The sequence below is a fragment of the Mangifera indica genome, chromosome 4 (genome assembly GCF_011075055.1).
Source record: "Mangifera indica cultivar Alphonso chromosome 4, CATAS_Mindica_2.1, whole genome shotgun sequence".
NCBI classification, from domain to species: domain Eukaryota; kingdom Viridiplantae; phylum Streptophyta; class Magnoliopsida; order Sapindales; family Anacardiaceae; genus Mangifera; species Mangifera indica.
Genome location: NC_058140.1, coordinates 12661464 through 12688254, shown reverse-complemented (window position 1 = coordinate 12688254; position 26791 = coordinate 12661464). Strand labels below are relative to the sequence as shown.

The 26791-nt window shown below is 33.8% G+C and overlaps 5 protein-coding genes across 7 annotated transcripts; 3 read left to right on the top strand and 2 right to left on the bottom strand.

The window, feature by feature from the left end:
- Positions 1-1325: 1325 nt before the first annotated feature.
- Positions 1326-5218, top strand: LOC123214851 (triosephosphate isomerase, chloroplastic-like). The gene is made up of 9 exons (XM_044634855.1): positions 1326-1640; positions 2057-2083; positions 2454-2523; positions 2978-3101; positions 3216-3300; positions 3401-3533; positions 3646-3819; positions 4625-4707; positions 4853-5218. Exons 1-9 carry the CDS (start codon positions 1464-1466, stop codon positions 4907-4909), a joined length of 930 nt encoding a protein of 309 aa, XP_044490790.1. The 5' UTR covers positions 1326-1463; the 3' UTR covers positions 4910-5218.
- Positions 5219-5359: 141 nt separating this feature from the next.
- Positions 5360-6103, top strand: LOC123214852. Its single transcript, XM_044634856.1, has one exon. It carries the CDS (start codon positions 5599-5601, stop codon positions 6004-6006), a length of 408 nt encoding a protein of 135 aa, XP_044490791.1. The 5' UTR covers positions 5360-5598; the 3' UTR covers positions 6007-6103.
- Positions 6104-7180: 1077 nt separating this feature from the next.
- On the bottom strand, positions 7181-7794 carry LOC123213409. Its single transcript, XM_044632841.1, has one exon. The coding sequence runs from the start codon at positions 7699-7701 to the stop codon at positions 7318-7320; it is 384 nt and encodes a 127-aa protein (XP_044488776.1). The 5' UTR covers positions 7702-7794; the 3' UTR covers positions 7181-7317.
- A 2782-nt stretch (positions 7795-10576) lies between these two features.
- On the bottom strand, positions 10577-19577 carry LOC123213835. 2 transcript variants are annotated; one of them, XM_044633442.1, is made up of 11 exons: positions 19224-19577; positions 17458-19102; positions 15532-17007; positions 14937-15316; positions 13112-14832; positions 12031-12472; positions 11573-11735; positions 11333-11436; positions 11104-11195; positions 10937-11014; positions 10577-10882 (listed from the first exon to the last, which is right to left on the bottom strand). In XM_044633442.1, exons 1-10 carry the CDS (start codon positions 19445-19447, stop codon positions 10938-10940), a joined length of 6324 nt encoding a protein of 2107 aa, XP_044489377.1. In that variant the 5' UTR covers positions 19448-19577; the 3' UTR covers positions 10577-10882; position 10937. The 2 variants fall into 2 exon arrangements, with proteins under 2 accessions (XP_044489377.1, XP_044489376.1); XM_044633441.1 differs by having other exon boundaries at positions 10577-11014.
- A 3946-nt stretch (positions 19578-23523) lies between these two features.
- On the top strand, positions 23524-26791 carry LOC123213016 (probable alkaline/neutral invertase B). 2 transcript variants are annotated; one of them, XM_044632326.1, is made up of 5 exons: positions 23524-23641; positions 23818-24256; positions 24687-25118; positions 25477-26035; positions 26279-26791. In XM_044632326.1, the coding sequence occupies exons 2-5, from the start codon at positions 23867-23869 to the stop codon at positions 26572-26574; spliced, it is 1677 nt and encodes a 558-aa protein (XP_044488261.1). In that variant the 5' UTR covers positions 23524-23641; positions 23818-23866; the 3' UTR covers positions 26575-26791. The 2 variants fall into 2 exon arrangements, with proteins under 2 accessions (XP_044488261.1, XP_044488262.1); XM_044632327.1 differs by having other exon boundaries at positions 23543-23641; positions 23793-24256.

Genomic DNA, 26791 nt, shown 5'->3' with positions numbered 1-26791 from the left:
CATTTTCTATTTTTCTTCTTTAGTGCCTTTTAATTGCTGGATTTGTGCCTTGCAACAAATCTAATCCACGTGTACGGTGGAAAAAGCTCGGCATCATGGATTCTTCAAGACCCCAAATCAGTTTATCCATTTTCTGCTTTTTTTTTCAAGCCACGTGGCAGAAAGATAAAGATCCTGATTATTATCTCACCGGTTGAGCAAAACGAAACAGAATCAAGCGCGAGGCGAGGTTGAAATGTCGTTGTTGGAAGTGGGAATGACAGTTAAACGGCGCCGTTGTCGCTTGTTCGTCAATAATTTACCTTGCAAAATTTCGTTCTCTTTGAAGGACAGCAACAACTACAACCGTGAAAGTTCTAACTTTTTTTGGTCAGATTAATTTCTAAACCCAGCGCCTTACAAGCGCGTAATTGCACTCTCCTCTTCAATATGTAATTATTAAATGTAACAAGTATCTCATCTAGGAATTTTTTTTAACCAAAAAAAAACTCACCTGAATCAAATTGTTCTTAAAAACTAATCACACTGACCTGCTGAGCTGATCAAAACCCGGGTTTATTAACAAATTTATATTCATTTATTCATAGATTCTCCTATTTTACTACTTAAATTATCTTGTAAGGTAATTAAAAAGTTGTTTAAAAATAAATTATTAAATATTAATATATATAAATTAGTATTGTGTTTAAATAACTTATCATGTATAAATAATTATCATAATTAATTAATTTTAAAGAAAGATATTGAAATATTATTTTACTTAAATAATTTTTAAGTATCTTAAATTAAATCAAAGATGTGATAAGACGAAAGAAAAACTATAATAAATACAAAATTTGGGGTTACAAGTCAATTGTAACTAATAAAAAACTATAAAAAGAGTACCAATTGTATTGTCAATTAACTTTTTTTTAAAACCCATTTTCAATAAATCAAACAAATAGTATGTAAAATATTTTATAATAATTATATTCAATAATATTTAAATAAAATAATAATTTAGTATTATTTTATTATATTTAACTAAATATTGTAATTATTTATGTATAATAATTTTTATAAAATATAGTAATAATTTAAATATACAATATACTTTATATATATAAAGTATATTATATATATAATCTTAAATTAAAGAGAAGCATATTATAAAAATTTAATATCTTGAAAATTTATATAAATTCAGTTATAGTATAGTTTTGTCTTAGAAAATAAATTAACATCTTTCCACGTTAATTAATTTTTATTCAAAAAATAGACTTCAAAATTTATCAAATAGATTCGTCTCACGTGAGCATCATACCCCCTGAAATCGCGTGAACTCTTCTTGCTTCTCCTCCACAGCCTTCGATTACACCATAGAAACACAACTACCACCACAACAAAACTTAACCTCTCTCAGCTCTGAAGTCTGTGCAAAACAGAAACACCGAGTTCATCTGAGTTGAGTAGTCGAGTTCACTATGGCTTCAATGGTCTCCACTCACTGTCCCCAGTTCACTGGCCTACGCAGATCATCTCCGTCGAAACTCGAAACCTTTCATTCTCGGTCCTTCTCTCAACACGTGAACTCTCACATCCGTCTCATTTCTTCTCGGAAACCTTCCCGCGCCGTCGTCTCCATGGCAAGCAATAACAAGGTACTTAATTTTTTTTTTTTAAATTTCAATATTTAGATCTAGCTATAGAGCCTTCAAGAATATGGAATATTTTTGTTTTGGAGTATATCGAAGTAAAAAAGTTATTAGTTTAGGTTCTATTTAGTCTATCTGTGTTTGCGCATTTGGTTGTGCTGTAGTAGGAAGCACTTTTGGTGGAAGCATCTCCTACCTTCTCCTGAAAGCACTTTGGAGTGTTAAAATTATTATCCTAGTGCATCTTTAGCCCTCAAATTCGACTTCGTTTATTTCAGCCAAACATTGTCAAAACCAAATGCATTCTCATTCTCATTATTATTTCGGATTAACTTTTAAAATTGTTTGATCGCTTGTAAGCAATAATGATTTGTAACATATGTTTCTTCATTAACATATTTTCTTTCAATTTTTGTTTACAGTTCTTCGTTGGCGGCAACTGGAAGTGTGTAAGTACCAATCTCTTGATGATATTATAATTCATTTTTTCCTATTGCCGTGTTGTTGTTTTTTTAATCCTAATTTGTTGTAGATAAAGCATATTGTTCCTCTGTTATCTCTCTTTTTTCTTTTCAAAATCTGAAGTTACCATTTCAGTTGCATGTCTACATTGACCGTGATTTCTTGTTGTCTTTTATACATTATTTGAATTTCTAATAATTGTTGCTGAGTGTACATCATCTCTTCTTTTTCTTTTTCTTTTTTTTGTTTTGTTTTATTTATCTTGCTCGCTGGATACTGCAGTTAAAAAAGATTTTTTTTTTTTGTTTTCATGTTCTTCAAAAATTGAGTTATTTTTTTCTTCTTCATTTTCTTAAGAATGGGACAAAGGACTCTATCAGCAAGCTTGTTTCAGATTTGAACAATGCCAAGTTGGAGGCTGATGTTGGTGAGATAATTTTTTGACCTTCAAATTTATATTACTTATAAGCTTTGTCAGGTGAACCTTTTTTGTGTTTATCTACTGGTCACTGAAGGTTGCAAGACTTTGGAAAACTATCTGATGCGGCTATGTTTCTCTTAAAAATTGTCTCATGATGTCATTCCTTTAGTTGAGAATTTAAGCTTATGGACCTTGAAGTACAAAAGAAACCAGTACTGTAATCTTATACTAAAAGGCATTATACCTTTGCATTTCTACACGTATTTTCAATGAATGTAGTTGATAATTCCCTTTAGTGTCAAACTTGATATTTGACGCGGGGGTTATGTTAGCAAGGGTTGACATTGGATTTCCACAGGAAGAATTGTCCTTGATATCCCTCAGTTTGTTGGAAATTTAACTTGTTCCATTGACATTTCATGTAGTCCTAATATTTTCATTTTTCTTTTGATTTTGGCAGATGTTGTTGTAGCACCGCCCTTTGTGTACATTGATCAGGTGAAGAATTCATTAACAGGTAGAATTGAGATATCTGCTCAGAACTCTTGGGTTGGAAAAGGAGGAGCATTTACGGGAGAAATTAGGTAGCTTGCCATCTTCTTCAGAGCATTTGAGTTTTCATAGCATCATTGTTGGTTTTGTGGTTATGTTACGATTTTGCCTGTCTCTATGAGCTAATTATATAATCCATTTTGTAGTGTGGAACAATTGAAAGATACAGGTTGCAAGTGGGTTATTCTTGGGCATTCTGAGCGTAGACATGTCATTGGTGAGGATGATCAGGTGAAGCTTCTAAAATTCAGTGGTTCAGGTTTCTAATCGCAGATGATTTTTTTGTTCCTATGTACTATATCCAGAATTTGACTAGATTTGTTAATTTCAGTTTATAGGAAAGAAAGCTGCCTATGCCCTGACTGAGGGTCTTGGTGTCATAGCTTGTATTGGGGAAAAGTTGGAAGAAAGAGAAGCAGGAAAAACTTTTGATGTCTGTTTTCAGCAACTCAAGGCTTTTGCAGGTGATTTTCTTGCTTATGTTTCTTTTCTCATTAATATGCAGTTATTGCTTAATGACAATGTGAAAAACAAAAGGGACTGTATCCATAACGTGGTAATTTCTCTCATGTGCAGATGCTGTTCCCAGTTGGGATAATGTAGTTGTTGCATATGAGCCTGTTTGGGCTATTGGAACTGGTAAAGTGGCCACACCAGTGCAGGCTCAGGAAGTACATGCAGCTTGTCGTGATTGGCTTAAAAATAATGTCTCAGCAGAAGTTGCTTCTAAAACACGAATTATTTATGGAGGTATTTTATTCACTAAATCCTTCTTTTGGTTATATTTGGGTTAATGCGGTAGAAAATGGAGATCTTTTATTGTATTTAATATGGTATTTATTGTGTGCAAGCTGTAGTGGGTGCTGATTACGTTGGTCCTAAGAAGAAAAATAGTTGTATGTTGTGTTAAGACTACATTTGAGTCTGCTGTTGTGAACTTTTAGACCTATGACTAGAGAACAATTTAGGGCTTGTGATTTTTACCAGCTTAAGGTGCTTGAAAGGTGTCCACGTTCTCTTGAAAATAGGTACAGAACAAGAAAGGAGGAGAGTTAGTGTCTTCCTGAGTTGAATTAGCTATGTTGTGGCTAATCAGAGGACTTCTATTTCAAGATTTCTTATCAAAACTTGAAACCCCATTATATGGTTGGCTTTTCATGTTAGTGGTACTGATAATTCCATGGTGATAGGCATATCTTATTGTAAATTGTGAACAAACCCAAGAATTTCCATACTATATAAGCATCTGTATTTCTCCATATTCTTGACACCAAATTTTGTTTGCGTACTACATTCGATCACCAATGAATGCCTGGTTTTTTTTTTTTTCCTTGTTTCTGTTTGACTAGTCTAATACTAGTCTTATTTCCTAACAAACAAAAGAAGAAACCACATTTTTTTTAAGTGTAATATCAGCACCTTTTGAAACCAAAGACCTTCAACAAAATTGTTTATTATATTGGGTTTAGCTATGCCTGCTAGATTCAAGTTTTCTATATCTGGTGATATTGGCTGCTAAAACTAAAAATGAATGCTATTCGAATCTGTTCTTCAGGGTCAGTAAATGGAGGCAACTGTGCTGAACTTGCAAAGCAAGAAGATATTGATGGTTTTCTTGTTGGTGGAGCTTCTTTGAAGGTGTGTTCACGCCATTACTTTGGTTTCAGAATTATAGACATTAAAACCAAATATATTATGAAGCTGGATTAAAATTTCAAAACACAAGTTTAGGTCAATTACGAATAAAGAACTAACAAGTATATTATGCTTTGTGTTGCTTTAGGGGCCTGAGTTTGCTACCATTATCAACTCCGCAACTTCCAAGAAAGTAGCTGCTTGATTTATACCATGGTTTTTACAAGGACAATAAATTAAGGGCTGCGAGAATTTATTTCAGTTTGAATGTAGGCTTACCATTGTAATCCAATAAGACCACCCTGTTTTTACAATTCCTTCTGTTTTGATCCAGTTTTCTATTTTGTATTGTCTAAAAGGTAGGAAATTCCTTCTGTTTGGTGGGTTGAAGTTACTTATATTAGAAAAACAGAAGATATCCATCCTAATCATGTTGGCATAATATTCATGATTTTCTTTTTCTGGGGAAATTCGATATACCAGGCTTTGAAAAATAAATATGCATCTTTGTTAATTATTACTCAAGTTCAATGGGCATTTTGTGGGGAGTCGGAAGGAGCATAATATCTATTTTTGGTAGGTATGATCAATGTAATGAAATTCAAGCATGTTCAGCTTGAATTTGGTTTTCTGTTTTCAGTCTGTCATCAAGAAGGAAATCCTTTATCTGAATTATAAAGGTACATTGTAGAATCTTAACAGTATGGCAATTCCATGCAAATTCAACTTGGTATCAAACACTTGAGTGAGCACAACTCCAAACCAAAAGTTGTCAAAGGCAGACTCTACACTCAAAGAATTTATCCCAAAGAAAACAACCCTTTAATCACTAATATAAAGAGAGCCCTCATGCCCAAATCACAAGCTAAACAAAACCCAAAAAATTAAAACAGAATGGATTGGTTCTACCCAAAGAGAAGAGGTCCACAGTGGAAACAAGGGTGGGCAAGCCAAACCTTGACTTCATTTTCATCACCACCATCACCATTGCTCACAATTTTTGGCATTGTTTTTCTCTTGTTGTGGGTATCTCAGTACACAGGCTACAAGGCTCAGTTGCACACCACAGCACTCAACTTCCAGCTATTTCTCTTCTTGTTGCCACTTCTAATGATTCTCTTCATAGCTTCTTATTATTCTGCTGCTGGTTACGCCTTCCGGCTTTCACGGCTTGATCATGGATCGACATACCAGACAGCTGCCGGGGGCATGCCATGGGGCATTGCCGGGCTGGTGGTGGTACTTCTGGTTTTGGTCTCTTATCAGTCTTCATTTCATTCAAAGTGGCTTGGAGGAAGTTGAGTTGGTTAAGTAGAACACAAATTATAAAGGTATATTGATGTATTGAGAATAAAAAAATGTAATTATACATCTCATAGATTGAAGTTTACTAGTGCAACCCATCTGATTACGATTTTAATCAATGTAATTAAATAGTTAAATTGATTATTGAATTAATGTTTAACATATAATATAAACTTATTTATACAAATTGAGATGATAATTTATAATTTGATGATATAATTATTTACTTTTCCTCTCATTTAAAAATAACCCAATCAAATACTATTATATTATATTATATAAAAAAAATTTGTATAATTAGTTTATACATATAATATTATTTAAAATTGAGTGGAAGGCAGAAAAGGTGAAGCACTAATCTTAATGGGCCAGCCAGGCACATGCTAGACGTTGATAATTCCATAATATATGGTTATAGTTATTTGTCACTTTGAATTTTTAACTTCATCTTTGTGACATTTGAAGCTGACATTATTGTAATTAAATTATCAATTAGGGATTAAAAAGGAAATTTATTTCAATTAAAATTTTTCATATGAACAAATTGAAGTTGTGTAATGTTGTGATATTGACATTAGACCCATTTTAGCCACTCAAAAATCAAAACCTCGTTTGATTGCATTTTGCTTGAAGCTTAAGTAATTGATAACTTGGTCACAATTATTACTTCCAAGAAACAATAATTTAGGTAATGGCCCCTCCAGCACTCATAAAAATAATTCAAACAAAATCACATTAGCCAAATTCAAGTGATTCTATATTTACTTATTTTGAGTATATAAATAGGTATATATTTATATATATTATTTATTAATAATTAAATATTATTTTATCATTAATTAAAAATTAATTAATTACTTAATAACACATATTAAATATGTATTAATTTATATATTTAAAATAGGTATAAATAATTTTATTAATAAATTTTCATATAAAAAGAATAATATTATATATAAAAAAAATGTATTAACTAAATATTTAATTATATATAAAAAACTATCCATTAAATAATATGACGAATTAATGATATATTATTTAAATATTCAATTAAATATAAAAAAATGTGTTAATATAATTTTATTTATGTTAAAATTATTTCTTTCATCATCAACCTTTAGCTTTCTGGAAAATTTATGGCAGCCCATGAAAATAAAGCTTCAAGAACATATACAGGAAGAAAAGGCATAACTTGCTTCATATATTATAAAACAAACAAACAACCTTTGATGGACTCAATTAACTCTATTATTTACAAACCAGTTATATATAAATTAATTTAATTACTTATTGTTTTATCTTTATATTTCAGAACCAGCTATCAAGAAAGCTAGACTGGAACTGCACAAGAACAAGGAGCAACACAATCATGGCGGCCACACCCCACGGAAAACTTCCCTCCGACTGACCGTAGTAGGTCCGGCGGTGCTTGTCCCACGGCGACGAAGAGGCGAAGAACATGTCTGAGTTTTCCTTGGATGAGAGCCAACGAACGAGCAGAATCAACACAACCGGCGTCGCAAAAAGCACCCAGCTCAGCTGTCCTTCAACCTCTTCAAGAGCCTCCTCGTAGCTGAAGTAGGACGATATGCCGAGAAAGATTAGTATGACGGCTAAGATCAAGAGAACTGGATAGGGAAGTGGACTAAGACTGAAGGAATCTAAGATGCTGCTTCTTCTGTAATAACCCATTTTAGTTTTCCTTTTTCTTTTCTGAAGAAGAAAAAGGAACAAGCTTTTAAGGTTGTTTTGACAAATTCAAATGTTTGGTGAGAATTTAGAAGGTGTCAAGTTTATAGTTGGAAACTTGAAGGTGTCTGATTTTGTGGGTTGCGCGCTATTTGATTAAATTGTACTCGCTGATTTTGACCGTTGATTTTTATCATGTTGTTGCTTAATCATTGCTTAAACATTTTTGACACTTTTTTATTAATTTTTGAAACTTATTTTATAAAATATTTAAAGTGTGTCTTTTATTAATTGAAAGTTTTATTTCTTTTTTAATTTTTAAAATGAGTGTCCTCTAAATATGATAAGACCCATTTTACTTATTTTGTATAGAAAAAAAAAATATTTTCCACTTAAATTTTAGTTGAAATTTAAAATTATATTTGTGGACTCTCACTTATGACTTATTTTTATTATTTTTTATTAAAAATAAGTATAAAATAATTATTTTATTGTTTATATTAAAAAAATATAAAATTTATTATTTTTTTCTCTTTAAGTTTTTAAAACTAATAATTTCATTTTTATTTAAAGTTTACAAATTTTAAAAAGTAATATTTTCACTCTCAAATCTAGGGTTTTCATATTTTTTAATTTGTAATAGCCTCCAAAATTTTAAATAATAACAGTTTCACCCCCACTCTTTAACTTTAATTTTTAAAGTTTGAAAACTTTAGTAAAAATAAAATTATTAGTTTTTAAAATTTTAAAAAGAAAATACAATAAGTCTTATATTTTTTAATATAAATAATAAAATAATTATTTTATTCTTATTTTTAATAAAAAGTTAATAAATATTGAGTTTCAACTAAGAATTTAAAATTTTTAACCATTACATATATGATTTTAAATTTCAATTAAAATTTGGGTAGTGTTATAAATAACCCGATCGATATTATTTGTTTTAGGTTTAGGACCCTCAAGACTTTAAAACGCATCATTCGAGTTAAGAGTTTCAGACCCTTGTTTATATATAAGCTCAGTAGACAAAACGACCTCCCCATCCTTATCGTATTGATAAGGTGTTATAAACAATCCGATCGATATTATTTGCTTTGGGCTTCAGACCCTCACAACTTTGCAATGTGTTGTTTGAGTTAAGGGTTTCAGACCCCTACTTATATATAAGTTCAATAAATAAAATAGAAGCGATGTGAAACTTTGTGAATAAATTAAAACGATAAAAATAATTTCGAAAATAAAAACAATAGATAATTTTAAATCAGTTTCAGTAAGATTAACAATTCAAATATTAAATAGTTGAGTTAGAGTTAAAAATTTTAAAGATGATTTAATTTAAATTAGATTAAAGATGAAAGTTTTTAACATAAAATTTAAACTGATACAATATAAATGATCTGTTGACACAATCTATCAGGGGGTAATTTTTCACCCGAAACTTTGATCTATAATTTCCGCCTTCCAATTTGGAAAGTCTACTCGCCCATCAATGAAAACGAAGTTATTTTACACCATAATCTCCCAATAAATTTTTGTTCTCATCTGTCGGCAAACCCAGAGCCACTGCTAGCCATTTTTTTTTATGGTTTTTCGCCACTGTCGCCTCACATCACCAGCTCACCATCAGTGCACCTAGGGTGGATTTGAGCTCAGGCGAGCTCAAGCTCGGTTTAGTTTACATATAGTTAAGCTCGAATTTAAATTTAAATTTGTTGAGCTCGTAAAAATTAAATTTGAATTAGACTCATTTTTTATGATTAAAATTATATTTTTAATATATATTGATCAAAACGACGTCGTTTTGTATCAAAATTTTTAATTAGAAAATTTAACGAATAACTCGAGTTCGAATTCGTTTAGGATTGATTCGTTTTAGGCTTATTCGAATCGAATTTAAACTTAAACTCGAATATACTCAATTCAAATCCAACCCTAAGTGCACCGATGCACATTCGGTATCTCTACCATTGCACTCATCCAGCTGCTGCAGTCCACAGTGCCATTCTCATCGCCACACCATCGCATCAATAGTATAGAAACGAACTGCAACAAATATTTCAAACGTTGGCAATCGGAAAATAATTTTTCGGTCACAGTCACTGTCGCCTTATCACTTTCACCCTCTCTCACTCTCACCCACTCTCACCATCGCCGCTTAGCTTCCAAATCCATTGGCTTTCCCTGGGTACTTTCCAGTGGCCATTAAATGAGAAAGAGCCGCCGTAGTGCTCTAATCCTCTACCCCTCCGTCCTCCCATTAATTGATAATTTAAGACAATTGAGATAAAAATATAATTTAGTTGTTTCATTGAGGTATAACTTATAAATTTGACCCCGGGCTAGGTTAGATGAAAGGTCTTTCTCGTAAAATATTAGAATTTGATTTGTATGATTTTCCTCTGATATGAAAATTTTAAAATAATTAATTTGACGGAGAAGGTTAGAAAAAAGGGTTTTTTGTTGTTCTTGAACTCCATTTGGTGACGAGAGACTGGATATCTAGTGATAAGGGACTGGATAAGATCAAACGACTTACGTGACCCCGTGACTTCATGATCTCCCACACTTCTCTATTGCCAATTTTATGAGTTGTTTCCAGAGTTGGTGGCAAAAAGCTTTGTCATGTGAATAACCATTTGCGTTTTTGACTAACTCAATGCAAAATAAATTGAATTTAAACACATTTTGCCCAAAATTCCATGGGATTAGGTAAAGCTTGGCAACAGTACTTGTAAGCACACAGAACCTTTTCATTGCAAGTCTGCTTTCTTTCCGTCCATGATGGCAGAAGATTTCAATAACATATAAAGCATATTACAACTTAACAAGACAATCAAGGAGTTTAACAGGTAACAGAATTACAGATATCGACATATCGTGGAAGATCAAAATTCAAAGTATTATTGTAAACAAACTGGTTTGCAAAGTAGTAAAACTATATATACAATTTGAACCATTTAAATTTGGTCCCCATACCTTAGGACATGTACCTATGACTAACAAAAATGTGGGAGCTTATAAAAGTCACCTGCCAGGAGCTGAATGAAAAATTGCTGCACCTGGGTTACAATCTAAGGGAACAGACACTCTCGACAAAGCAAGCCGTTGCGGCATTAATTTAGACCACATTGTGCTATGCATAATTGTTATAATCTTGTGATGCTATTTTGAAAGATGTTAGAAGCAGGATGGCCAAAAATTAATATTTGCCAATGTACCCAACCTGAAGAAAATGGAGATCAGACCTTTCCTTCATACCGGAAATTCAGTTTGTAATCCTGCTGCAGAGTTGCTAGAGTGTTTCTGCAAGGACCCTCTGCAAAAACATTTAGAACAGAAGAAAGGTTAGATTGAAGCAAGACGTCAAACTTTTAATATGATTATGATTATGTCAAAGATTCTTACCTCCAAAAACAGTATGAAGATATTGAAGATCATCTGCAGAGCAAGCATCTATTAAAGCATATACACCTGGTTTCAGAGCTTCATCTATTTCCCTGCAAGTTGTTTAAGAAAGGAAACAACTTTGTTATTGCACACATCAAACATTTCAATGAACAAAAGAGTACAAGATTACATCATCTTGCTATGCACTCATTGATAAGCAAGGTGACGAGAAGATGCTAGACAATACCTTCTGATGCCAGTTTTGAGGGGACCATATCCTGAATAAACCCATACGTAATTTGATAAAAATTTGAAACAGTGCCGGCCGAATACATCTTTTTGTTGTCTTAGCTGTAGACAAATAAAGAACAATTTAGAGGAGGAAAGACGAATTGATTAGTATCCATAATCCTACATATGTTGATTCAACATTGATGATTTTACATAAAATTTTTAATATGTATACATTGTCCAAAACATCACCCACCTCTTCATAAATCCTTCGGAGAAAACTAGCGCACTTTACGCCCTCCTGTATGTCCCATGAGAAATAACCTTTTCTGACCTCTAACTCAGTATCCACTGTCTCCAAACAATGAATAAGAACACGGACAGATTCTTCAAGCAGAACAATGCACTGCTCACACTCACTAGAAATTACATGATAATTAGTTTAAATAACATGTAATGCCTACTCTTCACACAGAAAAGGCCAGAAATGGCAATAGAACCAGAGAACATGTATCCAACCAAGAATCAAAACATTCCTATACCAGCATTCTAATATTCCCATTAGCTGACAACCAAATAATAATATATTGGGAAGGTGTTTAACGCATATTATATATGGACTGTACTGAGCAAAACTGCTTATTACAATTTAACTGCTGATGTTCTGAAACACAGTGACCAACCAGGTCAATGAGCTAAGGAGGCAAAAGATACCTTTTGTGATGCTTCAGGATCGTATACAACAGCTTGCAACATGCAGCAAATAGGTTTATTGAGAATTTCCGATCCACAGCCCAGGAATTCATGCTAGCAACATTGTTACTCTCTTGGTTATCTGAATACATTGCAGAAGGAGATGGAACTGGGGCCTGTGGGTGCCTAGGCTGATGTATATCCTCAAAAAGTGCTGCAGGGATGCGTATAGACTGGGCTACATGCCAGGAATCCATTTGGAACAAAGCATGTTTTCCAGAAATTCTTGTCAGAACTTCAATGCACATAAGAATCACTGATCCTGGATCCGGTCCATTAGAACCATCATTTCTTATCAGCTTTCCATAGAAAATTAATGGACTCTGCAAGTGCACAACAATATTGAACAGAGCAGCAATAAAGTTCTGCATATGCCTTTTAATTATGCCTAGCCGTTTACGACCTGTACAGAAAATAAATTTTTAGGGCAAAAATGTCCAAATTATCTAAACAAAAACTCTTATAAATAATACATAAATGTAAAGGTTTCAACGGTATCATCTTGTGATGTGCAGCAATGAGTACAGAAATTTTATACTCTCACATCTGCTAGTCAAGCCTTCTTCAAATTTACATAACTAGAAATGACCAAGTATTTTATGATATGTAACACTAAAATGAACATCACTCTATAATTTCCCATAGCATGTGAGGAACATAATTTCCTTCGCATGCTACATAATGTTGTCCGTTTTTTTGAATATTAAAAGTACATATGTTATAACAATTCTGTACCAGCATTTTCTACTTTTCTGTTTGTTGAGGGCAAATGCATTATATAAAGTTAAGAGGAAGTAGTTATAAAAGCTAACAAAACTATTTAAAATGAATCCATTAAATTGTGTGCTCAAAGAGTTGAAATTTAAAAAGTGGACCTACATATTTATCCCTGAGGGACCATTAGATGTGGCATTCATTTGTGAAATTCACTTAAAATTAGAATATGCCCTCATACTGAAACTCCAAGAAACATAGGATCAATCAAAGATGCTTTAAAGTATACGATAAGGTAATCTTGATAAACGAGCTGATATATTATTACCTGAAACATATTCTAGAACTAGATCCAAGCAGTCAATGCCAGCTGCAACAATTGAGGACACCTTGCCACCATTTCCACTTCCAGTACTTATATTGTAGGTTACTGAGCTGCCTTCTTGCACTCCCACTAGTGATCTCTCTATAGCCTTTACTGCAGATAACAGGTGCAAATCTGATGGTTTCTTTATGAACACTTTGAAAGACATTCTCAACCTAGCTTTAAACTCATCCAAGCAATATGGACCATGAGAAAGAAATGCTTCAGATAAGTCCAAAGTGCAATCAAGTATTTTAGTACTTGACTCAGTCTCATGAGATGCTAAAGTAGCTTTCTTTCCCTGCAAAAAAATGCATTTTCCTATTGCTCTTAAGTGTAATTCTATCAACTTGGTGTACACATTTCTAGTCAACATTGGATTGGTTAAAGGGAAGTGGTTCCCTAATTCTTCCAGATAACTCAGAACACCATCTAACCAAACAAAAGTAAATGGTAGTGGCACCTCAATCATGTCTGCCAACTGCAACAGCAAGAATTCTGAAATGCCGACAAAAGTAGGCACCAAGCCTGAAGAGAAGGGAGTGGTACTCCTCTGCAGGTTAAGTCTCAAAATAGCAGAAGAAGCAATAAATAGCTGTCTCAGCGAAAATGCTGCCTCAGGATGATTACCTTTCAGCAAACCATGTAACAAATGCCTGTTAAAACGTTGCAACTCAAGTAAATCATTCTTAGCAAGAACTGGGGCAGAAGAGTTTGCATCTTCTAACTTTGACCTATTATCATGAACAACAGTCATCCTTGAGTCCTCATTAATACCAATTGATTCTGCACATATCCTCAAAGTTCCTAAGTTCTCAGTCCTTGCATTAGATCTTTCAAGTAAAAACTCCCAAGATCCTGGCAGATCCTTGCAGTAGTCCAACTTCTGAAAACTTTGATCCTCCTCAACAACTAAAATGTTCAAAAATGAACAAGTAACATCAGCAAATACATCAATATAATGGTTTAGTGTAGAGATAGGTTCGCACTTCCACCTTAACAATTTAACTTTATCACCATTTTTTTCATCACAGTGATTTGCAGCAGATGCTAAGCCCCACAGAATCCCACTAATACAAGAAACTAGGGAAGATAATTTATTCAAATAAACAACTTTACTGCAAACTCCCACCTTTCTATCACACAGTGCATCCTTCAAAGACACAAGTAAGCTTTGTGCCTGTTCCTGTAAACTCTCCATAACAAGGAACATTCTTTTCCAAGCTTCAAATTCTTTGAATGAATCAAGACAAGGACCACTCTCCTTTAAATTATTCTGTTCATAGGAAACTTCAGAACTGGGTTTCCCTTTGCAAGGTTTATCAAATAATATAACTGAAGCAATTGCACTATTTAAAAGGTGTTTACTTAATGTCAAGAATATGTAAGATGTGTGGTCTATCAATGAAAAGATCATATCTCTGATTTCGCTAGAGCAATCATCTGAAAGTGCTTCTTGAAGTCCAATAACCAGAAATACTGACTTGAAAAGCCACAAAACAAAATTTGAACCCTCAGAGAGCATTGAAATTTGTGATGATTGACTACCTTCTGTCCTTTCTTCACAAGATGCCATAATTATATATTTCAAGGTCCTACGACAGGACACAAGCAATCTGAAAAAGTCATTAAAGCTACAGGAGAACAACGCATTCTGACATTTTAACAAACAGCCAACCACAATCCTGAAAACATAAGGACTTATGTTAATAATAATTCTATATTTCTGATGCAGAAATATAAAACAATGCAAAAGCTAAACTGTGACTATGAGACTTAGAAAGTTCACCTTTCAAGATTAAGTATACAAGTCATATAAAGTGAGAATGATTTTGAGTTCATATATGTTTTAGGCATCCAACATAAAAGATTAAGCAAACTCTGACAAGATGTAAATTTCATGCTTGTGACGGCCTTTTTTCCCTTGCAATCTGTTGTAGGTAACTTATCAAGTGAATAAGAAACTGATTTTGCCACTGAAATTGAATCACTTGAGACATTTTTGGCACCAGAAACAACCAGTGATGAGTTTCCAAGTTCACTTAAAACTGTTATCCAATCAGGTGATGTATGGAAATCAACATCTCTGATTGAAATATCACTGAATAATGGCAATGCTGATTGCTCCAATAAATGACAAAATCTTGATGCCAAATGCCTGCGAACAAACTAGTAATAGAGACAGTATGAAAAAAAAAATGAGATACAATGAAAAAACTCCAAGCAAATATCACAGAAAATATATGAATTTAAAAGAAAACAGAAAAGATGTAACACAAAAATAAGCACAGGCTTTATACAGAACTGTATAGAAGCGTGCATACCCATATATGAGATGCACATATGTTCCATGCAAGAGAAACTTTAATTTCTAAAAGTTGTACCTTATGTTCATACAGAAAGGAGTCTCTCAGAAGTTCAGATGAGATTTGATGCACAGTCACTCCTTTCAAACGGCCATCCTCATTAATGCTGTGCTTTCCAACACTGGAAAAGTTGCTTGTTACACAAGAACAGGAAGTATGAATTAAAACTGAAAGGAATAACTTTAACTTCTTAGATGCAGCATGAATGCACCAAATATCAATATTTTGGCTAACAATCCACCAAATTGCGGTCGGCAATGATTTTCCGTCCACAGCACAAACACCCATATTCCATTCATCACTTGCATGCAGCTCTTGGACACATTTATTCTCACAAGATTCATCATCAGAGCTGGAGATTACAGGATACATATTTTCCACCAAAGAGATGTATCCCATCATAAATTCAGTAAGATCTGCTGCCTCTTCATTCAAAACTGAGAGATGCTTTCTACATTTTTTGCACTTCTTACGATACTGAGACAAGTCAGATTTACCAAGCAAGTTGAATTGGACAGCATTTTCATTATTTTGCAGTAAATATGTAAGAGACTTTATTTGCCTGTTCAAATCAACAAGCCTCTGAAGTGCCATAGTTAGCAATACATAAATCAGAGGGCTGCATTCTGCAACATCATCCTTGATATAAATTTCCAAAAAAAAATTTATAACATTAATAAGAGAATTTGAAGGTTGAACAACCCAAGAAAAATAGCCTTCATCAGTCCAATCAGTCTTCTCCATCCAGTCCCTCCCAGAGTATATGTTTAAGGAATCTCCCATCGCAGCTGACATCTTTTTAGATGAATCAGGGCGCATAAGGCTAATTGCTTGCCAGAATAGGCTTCGGCAGGACACATACAACCGAAAGAAGAAAACAAAAATCCACTTGGTTGATAATCCACACTTCAGCAAATCATTATTTTTTTCAGCCATCCCATTCTTGAAGGTTCTTCCTGTTACAGAAAAAAGGAACTCATTGACACTTTCTACCTGCAGCTGTACCAGTCCACTAATGAAAGGACAAATTACAGTCACCAGGTCCTTTATAGAAAGCCCAACAAGATTACTGTTTCCTGTTGTGACAATAAGTGAATCTAGCACTAGCACATATAGTTCAGACAAATCTCTTCCCAAAAGTTCTGCTTGCAGATCAAGACCTGGAATGCCATAATTGCTTGCTTTCATATTGTTGAATTTTGTTCCATCAGCCACTGCACAACTTCCTTTCATCCATTTCAAGGATTCTGATATATCTGAAGTTAACTGTCGAATACATCCACTTCCTTGCCCTTCTGGTATAGATCTAATAGCATTATGAATGGAGAATTTAAAGTCTTGTGAGCATAATAGCATCTCCACTGATTTTGCATACGCTTGACAAGGTAAAGAATTCTTGCCAGATAGAAATCTAGTATAACTGGTCTCACCATTGTTGTCGCATGAGATTAAAAGCCTCACTGCTTTGCACAGGGCAAAGACAACATTATTCACCTACAATAGTTTGCATGTATAAGATCGGTACACACAAATAAAAAAATCAGTCTGACCGATTGATTATTCATCAACAAAAAGACCAAGATGTCAAAAGGGAGGGAATGATAAAGATTGACAGCATAAGCAAAGTAAATTAACATACTTTCCAAAAAAACCAAGCCCAACTGACCTGCCATCCACCCTCCCCCCACCCCAGCAACCAAGCTCCACATCACAAAAACTATGTTACTGGGAAATGTCAGGGGAATTGATTGCAAAACAAGTATTAAGAATATAAAATTTACATTCTGTAAATAATTTAACCATGAGACACCAAGCATTTCCACTCTCAAACCAGGCTAAAAAATAGAACAGTAATTAATTTAATCATGTGACACCAAGTGTTTCCACCCTTACAGATGACTAAAAGCTAAAGCCATACAAATATGATTAATATTTTCTACTAACCTGGCGAAGTTCACTATAGAGATTAACTAATTGGCATCCAAGGTCCAGTATTTGGGTAGTTAACAAGCACTGATCTGGTGCATCCACAGAAGAAAGGCCAATGGCTAAGTAAGATAGCATCATGAGCCACAAGCTTTCTAAATCATTCCCAATAACCTGATATTCAATATCTAAAAGGTATCCCACAGCAATAAGGAGCTCCCTGGCCAAAAAAATAAACATCTCCTTCTGTGTCCCATGAGCTAGGTCACAATTAGACAACAGCGGCAAACTGGCGGCAAATGACATAACTGCATCATGAACCTCCATCAAGAAATTGAAGCAAGCTCCCTTGGAAATATCCTCTGTTCTTACATATACTTTCTCACGCACAAAGCTGGAAAGTAAACTATTAATTGATTTGAGTATACAAGGAGCATCCAACAATGCAGGCCCGTGTACCAGTTTAGCTTGAACATATCCATTCATCTTAAACAGCAGAGGCTCCATAATCTGTATAAAAAATTCAAAAAGTGCCTTTCTAGTTTCTGCATTCAAATTACTTGCAGAATAACTCTTGTGTGGAAGTGCACTACTACTCCTAAATGAATCTTCAGAAACATGACCTGATACATTCTTTTCCAACTGCATTGAAGCTCCATTTTTCCCTGCACTCTTGGCATTTCCAGATGAAACTGAAACTCCTTTTTGTTTGCTTACTCGGTCAACAAACAGGTGAAACAGTTGTCCTATGCCACTCACCACTGATACCTTCTCTGCAGTCATAATGCTCTCCAGTTTATCAAATAAATGTCTATGGTAACTCTTAACATCTGTTTTCATAACTGCTGATTTTCCCTCATGGAATGCAAGATACTTTTCTGTACCACGTAAGCCAAGGAATCCATCAATATGGGCTGGATGAAACAACCCATTAGACAGAACTTCTTCAACCAAGGTAAGAAGATTTCTTGTCTGATCAGAATGCAAGACGCCCAATAAGTGCAAAAGTGGCTCAAGAAGTTTAACCACAAAATCACGAAACCCGTTTTTCCGAGTTGGGTGAGTTCTTAAAAACTTGGCAAATGGCTCAAGTACCAAGCAAGAGAATTGCAGGAAAAAAGCATCAGCACAGCCACCATCACTCTTCTGAGAGTGACTTTTGAGAACAAGTTGAAGAATTGGATCAACAGTAGAAATCCACAAGTCTAGATTTTCATTCAACAAGCCACCTTCCGATGAGAATACCAAAGAGAGACAATCAAGCACAACACTGTACAGCTCATACCCTTCACCAACAGAAAACGACTCTTTTGAACCTGAAGAATTCTCATTCAGCAAAGACAACGCATCTCTGGCAATGCAACCAATAGCCCGCAAAAGATTCCGTGAGATGTTCAAAGAAACTTGCCGATTTAAAGACTCCTCCAAACAAAACTTGAAAATCACCCAGCATCTGAAGTCCAAGCATGCCTCGACAACCCCCGATTGATTTCTCCCTCCATCAACTTTACCTTTCTTTTCTGTAGAAATCAACAATGACTGAACCCAATCACTCAGAAAAACAACTAGCCTTGATGTTTTCACCGTTTCATACTCCTCATTCTCTTCAGTTTCTCCTCCTTTAACTCTCGAATTAACGAAACTAAATACTATTTCCAACTTCCTGCATCAAAATCCAATCAGCATTCAAATTAAAATACCCAGTGCTCCAGAATAAACTATAAAAAATTAAAAAGACATAACTAAACTAACTACAGAAAGACAAAACAAAGAAAAAAACTGACTTCTGAAGATCAATATCTTTGTTCTGTATTGAAAGAATCAGCTTTAAATTCTTCCAGGGGAGGCCTTCTTCTACCTTCTGGTCCTGCTCAACTTCAAGTTCAACTTCTGCCGGTTTGTTCTCTGGTAAATCGATACGGTGGGCTTTAGTTGGCCTTATTTCCTCTTGTTGAGAGGAAAGCTTTCTCTTCTTCTTTTTCGCCGATTTGGCCGATAAATCGGCCATATCTGAATTGTCCAGATTTCGGAGTTTGGCCAATGACCTTTTGGAGAGGGTACGAAGGTTTAACGCTGAGGGTAGGGTTTAGCGAAGAACAGCTATATCCCCATAATTTTTCTCTGAGTAGACTTTAAAATATTTTTAATTAGAAAAAATTTAAATTTAAATAAATAAATATCTCTCCGCAGATAATTAAACAAATTTATTTTGACTGTCCGCAGTAATTTATAAAAATGACCAAAATTCGAATACAAAAATGTACTCACTCTTATTACAAAAACCCTTGATGTTTTCCATCAAACAATCATCACAACGAGCCCCAAATAAGTTTTAAAAAGTCTCATTTTCACCCTCTCACTCATATTTTAATTTTAAAATTCAAAATTAATAAAAAAAAATTCGTTACATTCAAGTGATTATATGAATATTAGTAATTCTAAGTTTCATATATGTAATGGTCGTGTGTTGTTTGATGAGATGATTTGATTTTATAAGTTTGAAGTGTATTTCTTAAAAATGATATTATGAAATCAAGTATGTTTGACATAGTAACTTAATTGAAATTAGAGGTGTGTATACTCTGGTTTGGTTTGATTTAAAATTTTTTTTAAGAGTGGTGTTATGTGCACAAACAATAACGTGTTATCATGTAATTAGATAATTAAAAATTAAAGATAAAATAATACTCAATCATATAATGATACATTATCGTTTGTACAAAAAGTTATATACATAACATTATTAATTTTTTAAATCAAACTGAAAAAAATGATTTGTCGAATCTCAAACTACACCAAACCGAATTGAAAAATTATAGTTGATCTAGTTTAGTTTGCGATTTGTGCTTCTAAAAATAAAATACACTCGTTACGAATCATATGTTTAACATTTTATTTTTATGTATGTCTATAAAATTTCTTAAATTTTAATTATCTTTTGTTTCATAACTATCTTAAGCTTAGCATATTAAGAATTAAATATATGTATTATTGTCTACTTAATCAAATGTAAATAAGCACAATGAAGTGTCTGTCAATGTATGTGTATGAAAGATTAATTCAGTTATTGGACAACCGTTTTTATGTTGACAATAAACAGAAGTATATATTTATTAATAAAACAAAAAAGTTCAACAATAAGAGGTCTATCAACATCAGGATGATGATGACATTGATTGTTTCATTGGTCTTTCTTCGCAATTGAGATCATTTGTTTTTTTTAATGTGATAGCTACCCCAAAATCGTGATGCATCTTTTGAAACCACCAACAGTAATGTTTAATAACTTTATCAGAATATAGAAGAGGGTGTTGGTTTAGAAGGGATTCACCATGAAGGGGAAATACTCATTAGGATGTTGATGAGGATGATAATGTGAATATGCACAATATCAATATATTCTCAACTACAGAATACTGGGTACGTGAAGAGAAAACAAATGTTTTAACTTAAGATGTCTTTGATTGTAATGATGAAATGGGTTATATTGTTTATCAAGGAACATGTATTGGAGGAGAAGATTAAAGTTAATAATGGTATCAAAGGTATGATCGTATGAGTAGCTTTTAACGTGAAAATTTGGTTAACGTAGTTATACCACCTCGCGGTTGTAACTACTCATGATGCATTTCATTGACTCATTTATTTTACAGATCATTAATCGATGTTTAATACCCAAGGAACAAAAAGTGGCATATAGTATTTCAAAGAAAATGATATTTTTACAGACAAAGATGTTTTGCAAGATGCATTTAGACGACATGATTCGAAGAATAAATATAAATATAAAGTTAACAAATCTACAAGATCTAAATGGGAGAATGATGTCTTCATAAATTATGTCGATGGTGTGCAAAGATAATAAAGGTTGGAGGGTTGTGACTATTTTTAATTTTATTGTATGAATACTTATAACATATGTAAAAGAGATAAGATAATATCACGTCATAGATAAGTAATGGTCTGAGTATTAAAATAAATATTAGAAACAATGTTTGTTACAATTAATCGTGTATGTAGACCAAAGAAAATCATCATCAACATGGTAGATATGTATAAAATTGATATATATGCAAGCATTATGAGCCAAATAACATTAAAATCGAGATTGAATAATTTTGAGGTGAACTTAAGCTCGAACTTAATTACATTTAAGTCAAACCAAACTTGAGTTTAAATGAATTTGAGTTTAAATGAATTTGAGTTTGAGTCGATTCAAATTCAATCTTAAATTAAACTATTATATTAATGAAAGTAAAATTACTATTTTGTTATTTTAACACAGCTAATTTTTTAAAACAAAACTTGATTTTAAGTAGAAAACATAATTGCGAAAGCGATTTTGAGTGATTTAAGAAATGAGAGGGTAGTTTGTGCGATAAATTGGAAAAGAATTTCTGAAAACATTCAGGGTACTAACAATTAAGAAAACTAATTCCATCTTGATTCTGATTCCGACTGACAAGTCTCTGGGGGTTTTCTGACACCACGTGTCAAAAAGAGATTCAGGGCATTATTGATGGCCGTAGTTTTTGGCCCAGGTCACGAAGCAGAGTCATCATCCACTGCTGAAGCCTCCGATCATCAGCACATCCACGTTGCCCCACATCCACTTCTCTCCTGTCTAATCATCCGTACCGTACCTTTTCATCAACGGTTCTTCTCATTTCGATCAATCAAATCAAGTTTGTCGCTTTTAGGCCGCATGATGTTTCGTATACAATATATATAAACATTGAGTTTGTTGCCCCAATCACAAACCGAATGTCAAAGGAGGTGGATTCTGAACAGGAGAGTAAGACGTTGAATCTCTTTGAGTAATATTTCATAATTAAATTATTAATTTATTTAATATAATTTGAAATTATACTAATCTATTTATAATAATTAAAATCATAAATTATAATAATATTATATAATTATTTATTTATTTTATTTCAAAATACTTAATTATATATATAATATTATTCGGCTAAAAAATCCTAAACTAACCTATCAAAAGAGCTCATTCATGAAGTGAATAACCCTGAAGATGTTTGCACTAAAAGTGTTTGGTTATAAGTTTTAGTCCAATAATTTGTTTATTTATTTTGTAGATTTAAACTACACTTCATTTTTTAGCTTAATGATAAATTTCAACTATTCTATTAAATAATAATGGCTAAAAGGTTTATTCCCAACTAAGGTTTGGTGAAATCTAAAATTTATATTTATTAATTTTAAAAATTTAAATACTTATTTTTTTAAAATTTATTAATAAAGTTAATGATAAAAATGTTACTTATCTAAAAATATTAAAAAAATTAAAAAATTATTATATTCTTCTATAACTTTAAAAATTTAACAAATTTTTTTGTTTAAAGTTTAAAAAATGATAATTTTTTTTTATAATTTTTTCTCATCACCACCTCCGATGGCTTGTCTTCGGCCACGATCTCTCATCCTCTATCTCGACCCTTGATCATTTTTATTAGAGATCGAAAGACTAAAGATGTTTGTCTTTGACAAAGATGACCAGGGCTAGGCTAGAGAAGATCGAGGAGAGAGAAAGAATGTGGTTGGAAACAATGACAACTACCAAAAGTGATAACAAAAAAAAAAATGGTTAGATTTATAAACTTACAAAGAAAATATCATAAATTTTTAATTTTTAATTAAATGACATGTTTATTTTTAATCTTGATAATAAATTTTAATAAAAATATGTATATTTAAATTTTTAAAAAGTAACAGATATAAATTTTAAATTTCACCAAACCTGCCTGAAAATAAGTCTTTTGGCCAATAAAAATGGAAGAATACAAATTGAATCAACGCTAGTGCATAAAATTTTAACTTCTTAAAAATGGAACGAAACCTAACTCAAAGCCATCACACACATGTGCTTCGTGAAACAAGTAGCATCGACCTTTCAATTAAAATATCCTCCCAAACCTAACGCAAACGTGACACAAAACGCACCGTCTCAATACACCCCACACTTTTCGCACCGCTTAGTAGTCGTAGTCAGTGCCACTGCCACTGCCACTGTCACTGCCAGCTATTTAATTATCCGCCGATCACCCGATTTTTACCGGCTTATCAAGTTTGTCACGGGCCCCACGTCTATTCAGGTAGAAACTTTTACAAACTCTATAAACTAGTGAGCGACCTCGCTTCAGTCATTTCCGAATCTCTGAAACTAGCAGAAGCGATTCTTGCGGTTAGTTATTCTGCAAATTAATTTTAATTGTGTTATATGAAACTGTTTTTGTTTTTTTTTTAATTTGTTGAATAATATAATGTTGCTTTGTTTCCATGCATGTTGGTCTCTTTTTTTCTCTGTTTGTTTGTTTAACGAGAAAATGAACCAGGGATGGCTGGGATTTGAAATTGCAGGTTATAATAGGATGGAGAAAATATAAGTTTAAAAAAAAAAAAAAAAGAAATGGATGGTCTCTGTACGGTCGGTGAGATCGAAGAATGCGATTTCTCCAAGGTGTTAGAGAGGCCGAGGCCATTGAATGTGGACAGAGACAGACAGAAATCGGTCGATGAGAGGTCGCTTAGTGAATTATCCATTGGATTCTCCCCACGTCTGTTCCCAAAAAATGAGGATAGTATAATTCGGACGGTTTCGGATACTCTAGACGGTGCGTTTTCGCCAGGGAGATGGTCGGGCTTCAACACGCCGAGATCGCAATTCGGGTTCGAACCTCACCCGATGGTTGGAGAAGCCTGGGATGCTTTGAGGCGTTCCTTGGTTTATTTTCGTGGTAAACCTGTGGGGACCATTGCCGCATTGGATAATTCTGAAGAAGAACTTAACTATGATCAGGTAAATTAACATTAACATTTGTTTATGCTCTACGAATAGTTAATTATACATGCTCATGAATGTATATTTTTATCAGTATTGTTGTTTGTCTGTTAGATTCTGGATCCATTTTTTAAGTGAATCTGATGTTTTTATGAATATATGAACCAATTTGATGTTTCCTTGTGTGGGTGAGGAGAAGTCTCCTACGAGATTTATGGACGAATTTACCCTTAAATAATCCAAATGATAAACAGTGAAAGGAGATGGCTCTTAGTAGAAACAGAGAAGGCTAGACTTTCGAATTTATCTCCGGAAGAATGCACCTATATTCTTATATCGATTATTGAGCTGAAATTTAAGTTGTGTGCAGATTTATTATCGGACTTCAGCAAAATGTATGGTTGATAAGTAGGATGATATGAATTTGAACTCAATGGTTTGTGTACAGGTGTTTGTTAGAGACTTTGTACCGAGTGCGTTAGCTTTTTTGATGAATGGGGAACCTGAGATTGTGAAGAACTTTATTTTGAAGACTCTTCGCCTGCAATCGTGGGAGAAGAAGATTGATCGATTTCAGCTTGGGGAAGGAGTAATGCCCGCTAGTTTTAAAGTGCTTCATGATCCAGTCCGTAACAATGAAACTTTAATGGCGGATTTTGGTGAGAGTGCAATAGGAAGGGTGGCTCCGGTTGATTCTGGTTTCTGGTGGATCATATTACTTCGGGCATACACAAAGTCCACAGGAGACAGTTCGTTAGCTGAGATGCCTGAATGCCAGAAGGGTATGCGCCTGATTCTGAGTTTATGCCTTTCGGAGGGATTTGACACATTCCCCACTCTTCTATGTGCTGATGGATGCTGCATGATTGATCGGAGAATGGTGAGTTCTCAGAGTCTAATATCTGTTGCACGGTGTCGGTCATAATTTACCATCTATTAGCTGTTGGTAAAATGTGGTTTTTTCTTCTCTTTCACATACACCGATTCATCCTGTGAGGATTTGAAATTTAATATATAACACTTTCCTGTAAAAATTGATGGAACGCTTGTGTTTTAGAATCTAATTAGTAGCAGTCCGTTTTTACGTTGTTCATGAGATATGCATTTACCTTTGTCATGTATTGTTTGGAGATTACACTCACTCAAGTTGGCTAATTGCAATAATGTGTGGTGTTATTTTAGTTTATTTTTATGTTTCCATCTTGCTTGTCTTAGCATCATATCTTCTATGTTTTCAGGGTGTTTATGGTTACCCCATTGAGATACAAGCACTTTTCTTCATGGCTTTAAGATGTGCTTTGGTTCTACTTAAGCAAGATGATGAAGGGAAGGAGTTTGTGGAACGGATTGTTAAACGTCTTCATGCTTTAAGCTATCACATGAGGAGTTACTTTTGGCTAGACTTGAAGCAGCTCAATGATATATATAGATATAAAACAGAGGAGTATTCCCACACAGCAGTCAACAAGTTTAATGTAATTCCAGATTCTCTTCCCGAATGGGTTTTTGATTTCATGCCTTTGAGAGGTGGCTACTTTATAGGCAATGTTAGTCCAGCAAGAATGGATTTCCGTTGGTTTGGCTTGGGCAATTGCATTGCAATTCTTTCATCATTAGCAACTGAAGAACAGTCAAATGCAATTATGGATCTTATAGAATCACGCTGGGAGGAATTGGTCGGAGAAATGCCACTAAAGGTTTGCTATCCAGCCATAGAAAGCCATGAATGGAGAATTGTGACAGGATGTGATCCAAAAAACACAAGATGGAGCTACCACAATGCGGGATCTTGGCCAGGTATGTTATATATTTTTGTATTATCTATATCCTCTTTAACAAATTCATTTGCAGAAAAGGAAAAATGTCTTTCTCCAAATCAGTTGTCATTGATTTTTGTTTCTCCAGCATTACATGCTCATTATTTTTGACCTTTTCAGCATCATAGTCCTTGGACTTGCTTTGTTGATAAGATAATTTCTAGTTTATATATTTCAGTATAGTAATTGATTTCATATTGGCTTTCTATGGCAATTGGTACAGTGCTTTTGTGGCTTCTTACTGCTGCATGTATAAAGACTGGACGCCCCCAAATTGCTAGACGTGCAATCGAGATCGCTGAAAATAGGTTGCTGAGAGACAACTGGCCAGAATACTATGATGGGAAAGTGGGTCGATTCATTGGTAAGCAGGCACGTAAGTTCCAGACTTGGTCGATCGCTGGCTACTTGGTGGCAAAAATGATGCTGGAAGACCCATCTCATCTGGGTATGGTATCCCTTGAAGAAGACAAACAATTGAAGCCCCTCTTGAGAAGGTCAAATTCTTGGGCTTTCTGATGTGTTTTCTTTTCTCAGCTCCCTTTCTGTCTCTTACCAGTCTATTTTAGCTTTTGCAACGTTGGATTCTTGATGGTGAGGACAGAGAGAGAGCTTGATGATAAATCCTGCACCTTAGTTTCATGTTTCCTGTAGGAGTTTTGCTTTAGCATACATGTATCATGTCATCTCTTTTTTCCCTCAATTTTTGCAGTACTATGTTCAACTTTTTCTCCAA

Excerpts from the sequence above, each read along its gene's own strand:
- LOC123214851 (XM_044634855.1), top strand. The coding sequence starts at position 1,464 with ATGGCTTCAATGGTCTCCACTCACTGTCCCCAGTTCACTGGCCTACGC. Across the intron at positions 2,524-2,977 it reads CAAGTTGGAGGCTGATGTTG|ATGTTGTTGTAGCACCGCCC; the intron begins GTGAGATAATTT and ends TGATTTTGGCAG. Across the intron at positions 4,708-4,852 it reads TTGGTGGAGCTTCTTTGAAG|GGGCCTGAGTTTGCTACCAT; the intron begins GTGTGTTCACGC and ends GTGTTGCTTTAG.
- LOC123214852 (XM_044634856.1), top strand. The coding sequence starts at position 5,599 with ATGGATTGGTTCTACCCAAAGAGAAGAGGTCCACAGTGGAAACAAGGG.
- LOC123213409 (XM_044632841.1), bottom strand. The coding sequence starts at position 7,701 with ATGGGTTATTACAGAAGAAGCAGCATCTTAGATTCCTTCAGTCTTAGT.
- LOC123213835 (XM_044633441.1), bottom strand. The coding sequence starts at position 19,447 with ATGGCCGATTTATCGGCCAAATCGGCGAAAAAGAAGAAGAGAAAGCTT. Across the intron at positions 12,473-13,111 it reads AGTTCTAGAATATGTTTCAG|GTCGTAAACGGCTAGGCATA; the intron begins GTAATAATATAT and ends TTTTCTGTACAG. Across the intron at positions 11,015-11,103 it reads TCTTCATACTGTTTTTGGAG|AGGGTCCTTGCAGAAACACT; the intron begins GTAAGAATCTTT and ends ATGTTTTTGCAG.
- LOC123213016 (XM_044632326.1), top strand. The coding sequence starts at position 23,867 with ATGGATGGTCTCTGTACGGTCGGTGAGATCGAAGAATGCGATTTCTCC. Across the intron at positions 25,119-25,476 it reads GCATGATTGATCGGAGAATG|GGTGTTTATGGTTACCCCAT; the intron begins GTGAGTTCTCAG and ends CTATGTTTTCAG. Across the intron at positions 26,036-26,278 it reads CAATGCGGGATCTTGGCCAG|TGCTTTTGTGGCTTCTTACT; the intron begins GTATGTTATATA and ends CAATTGGTACAG.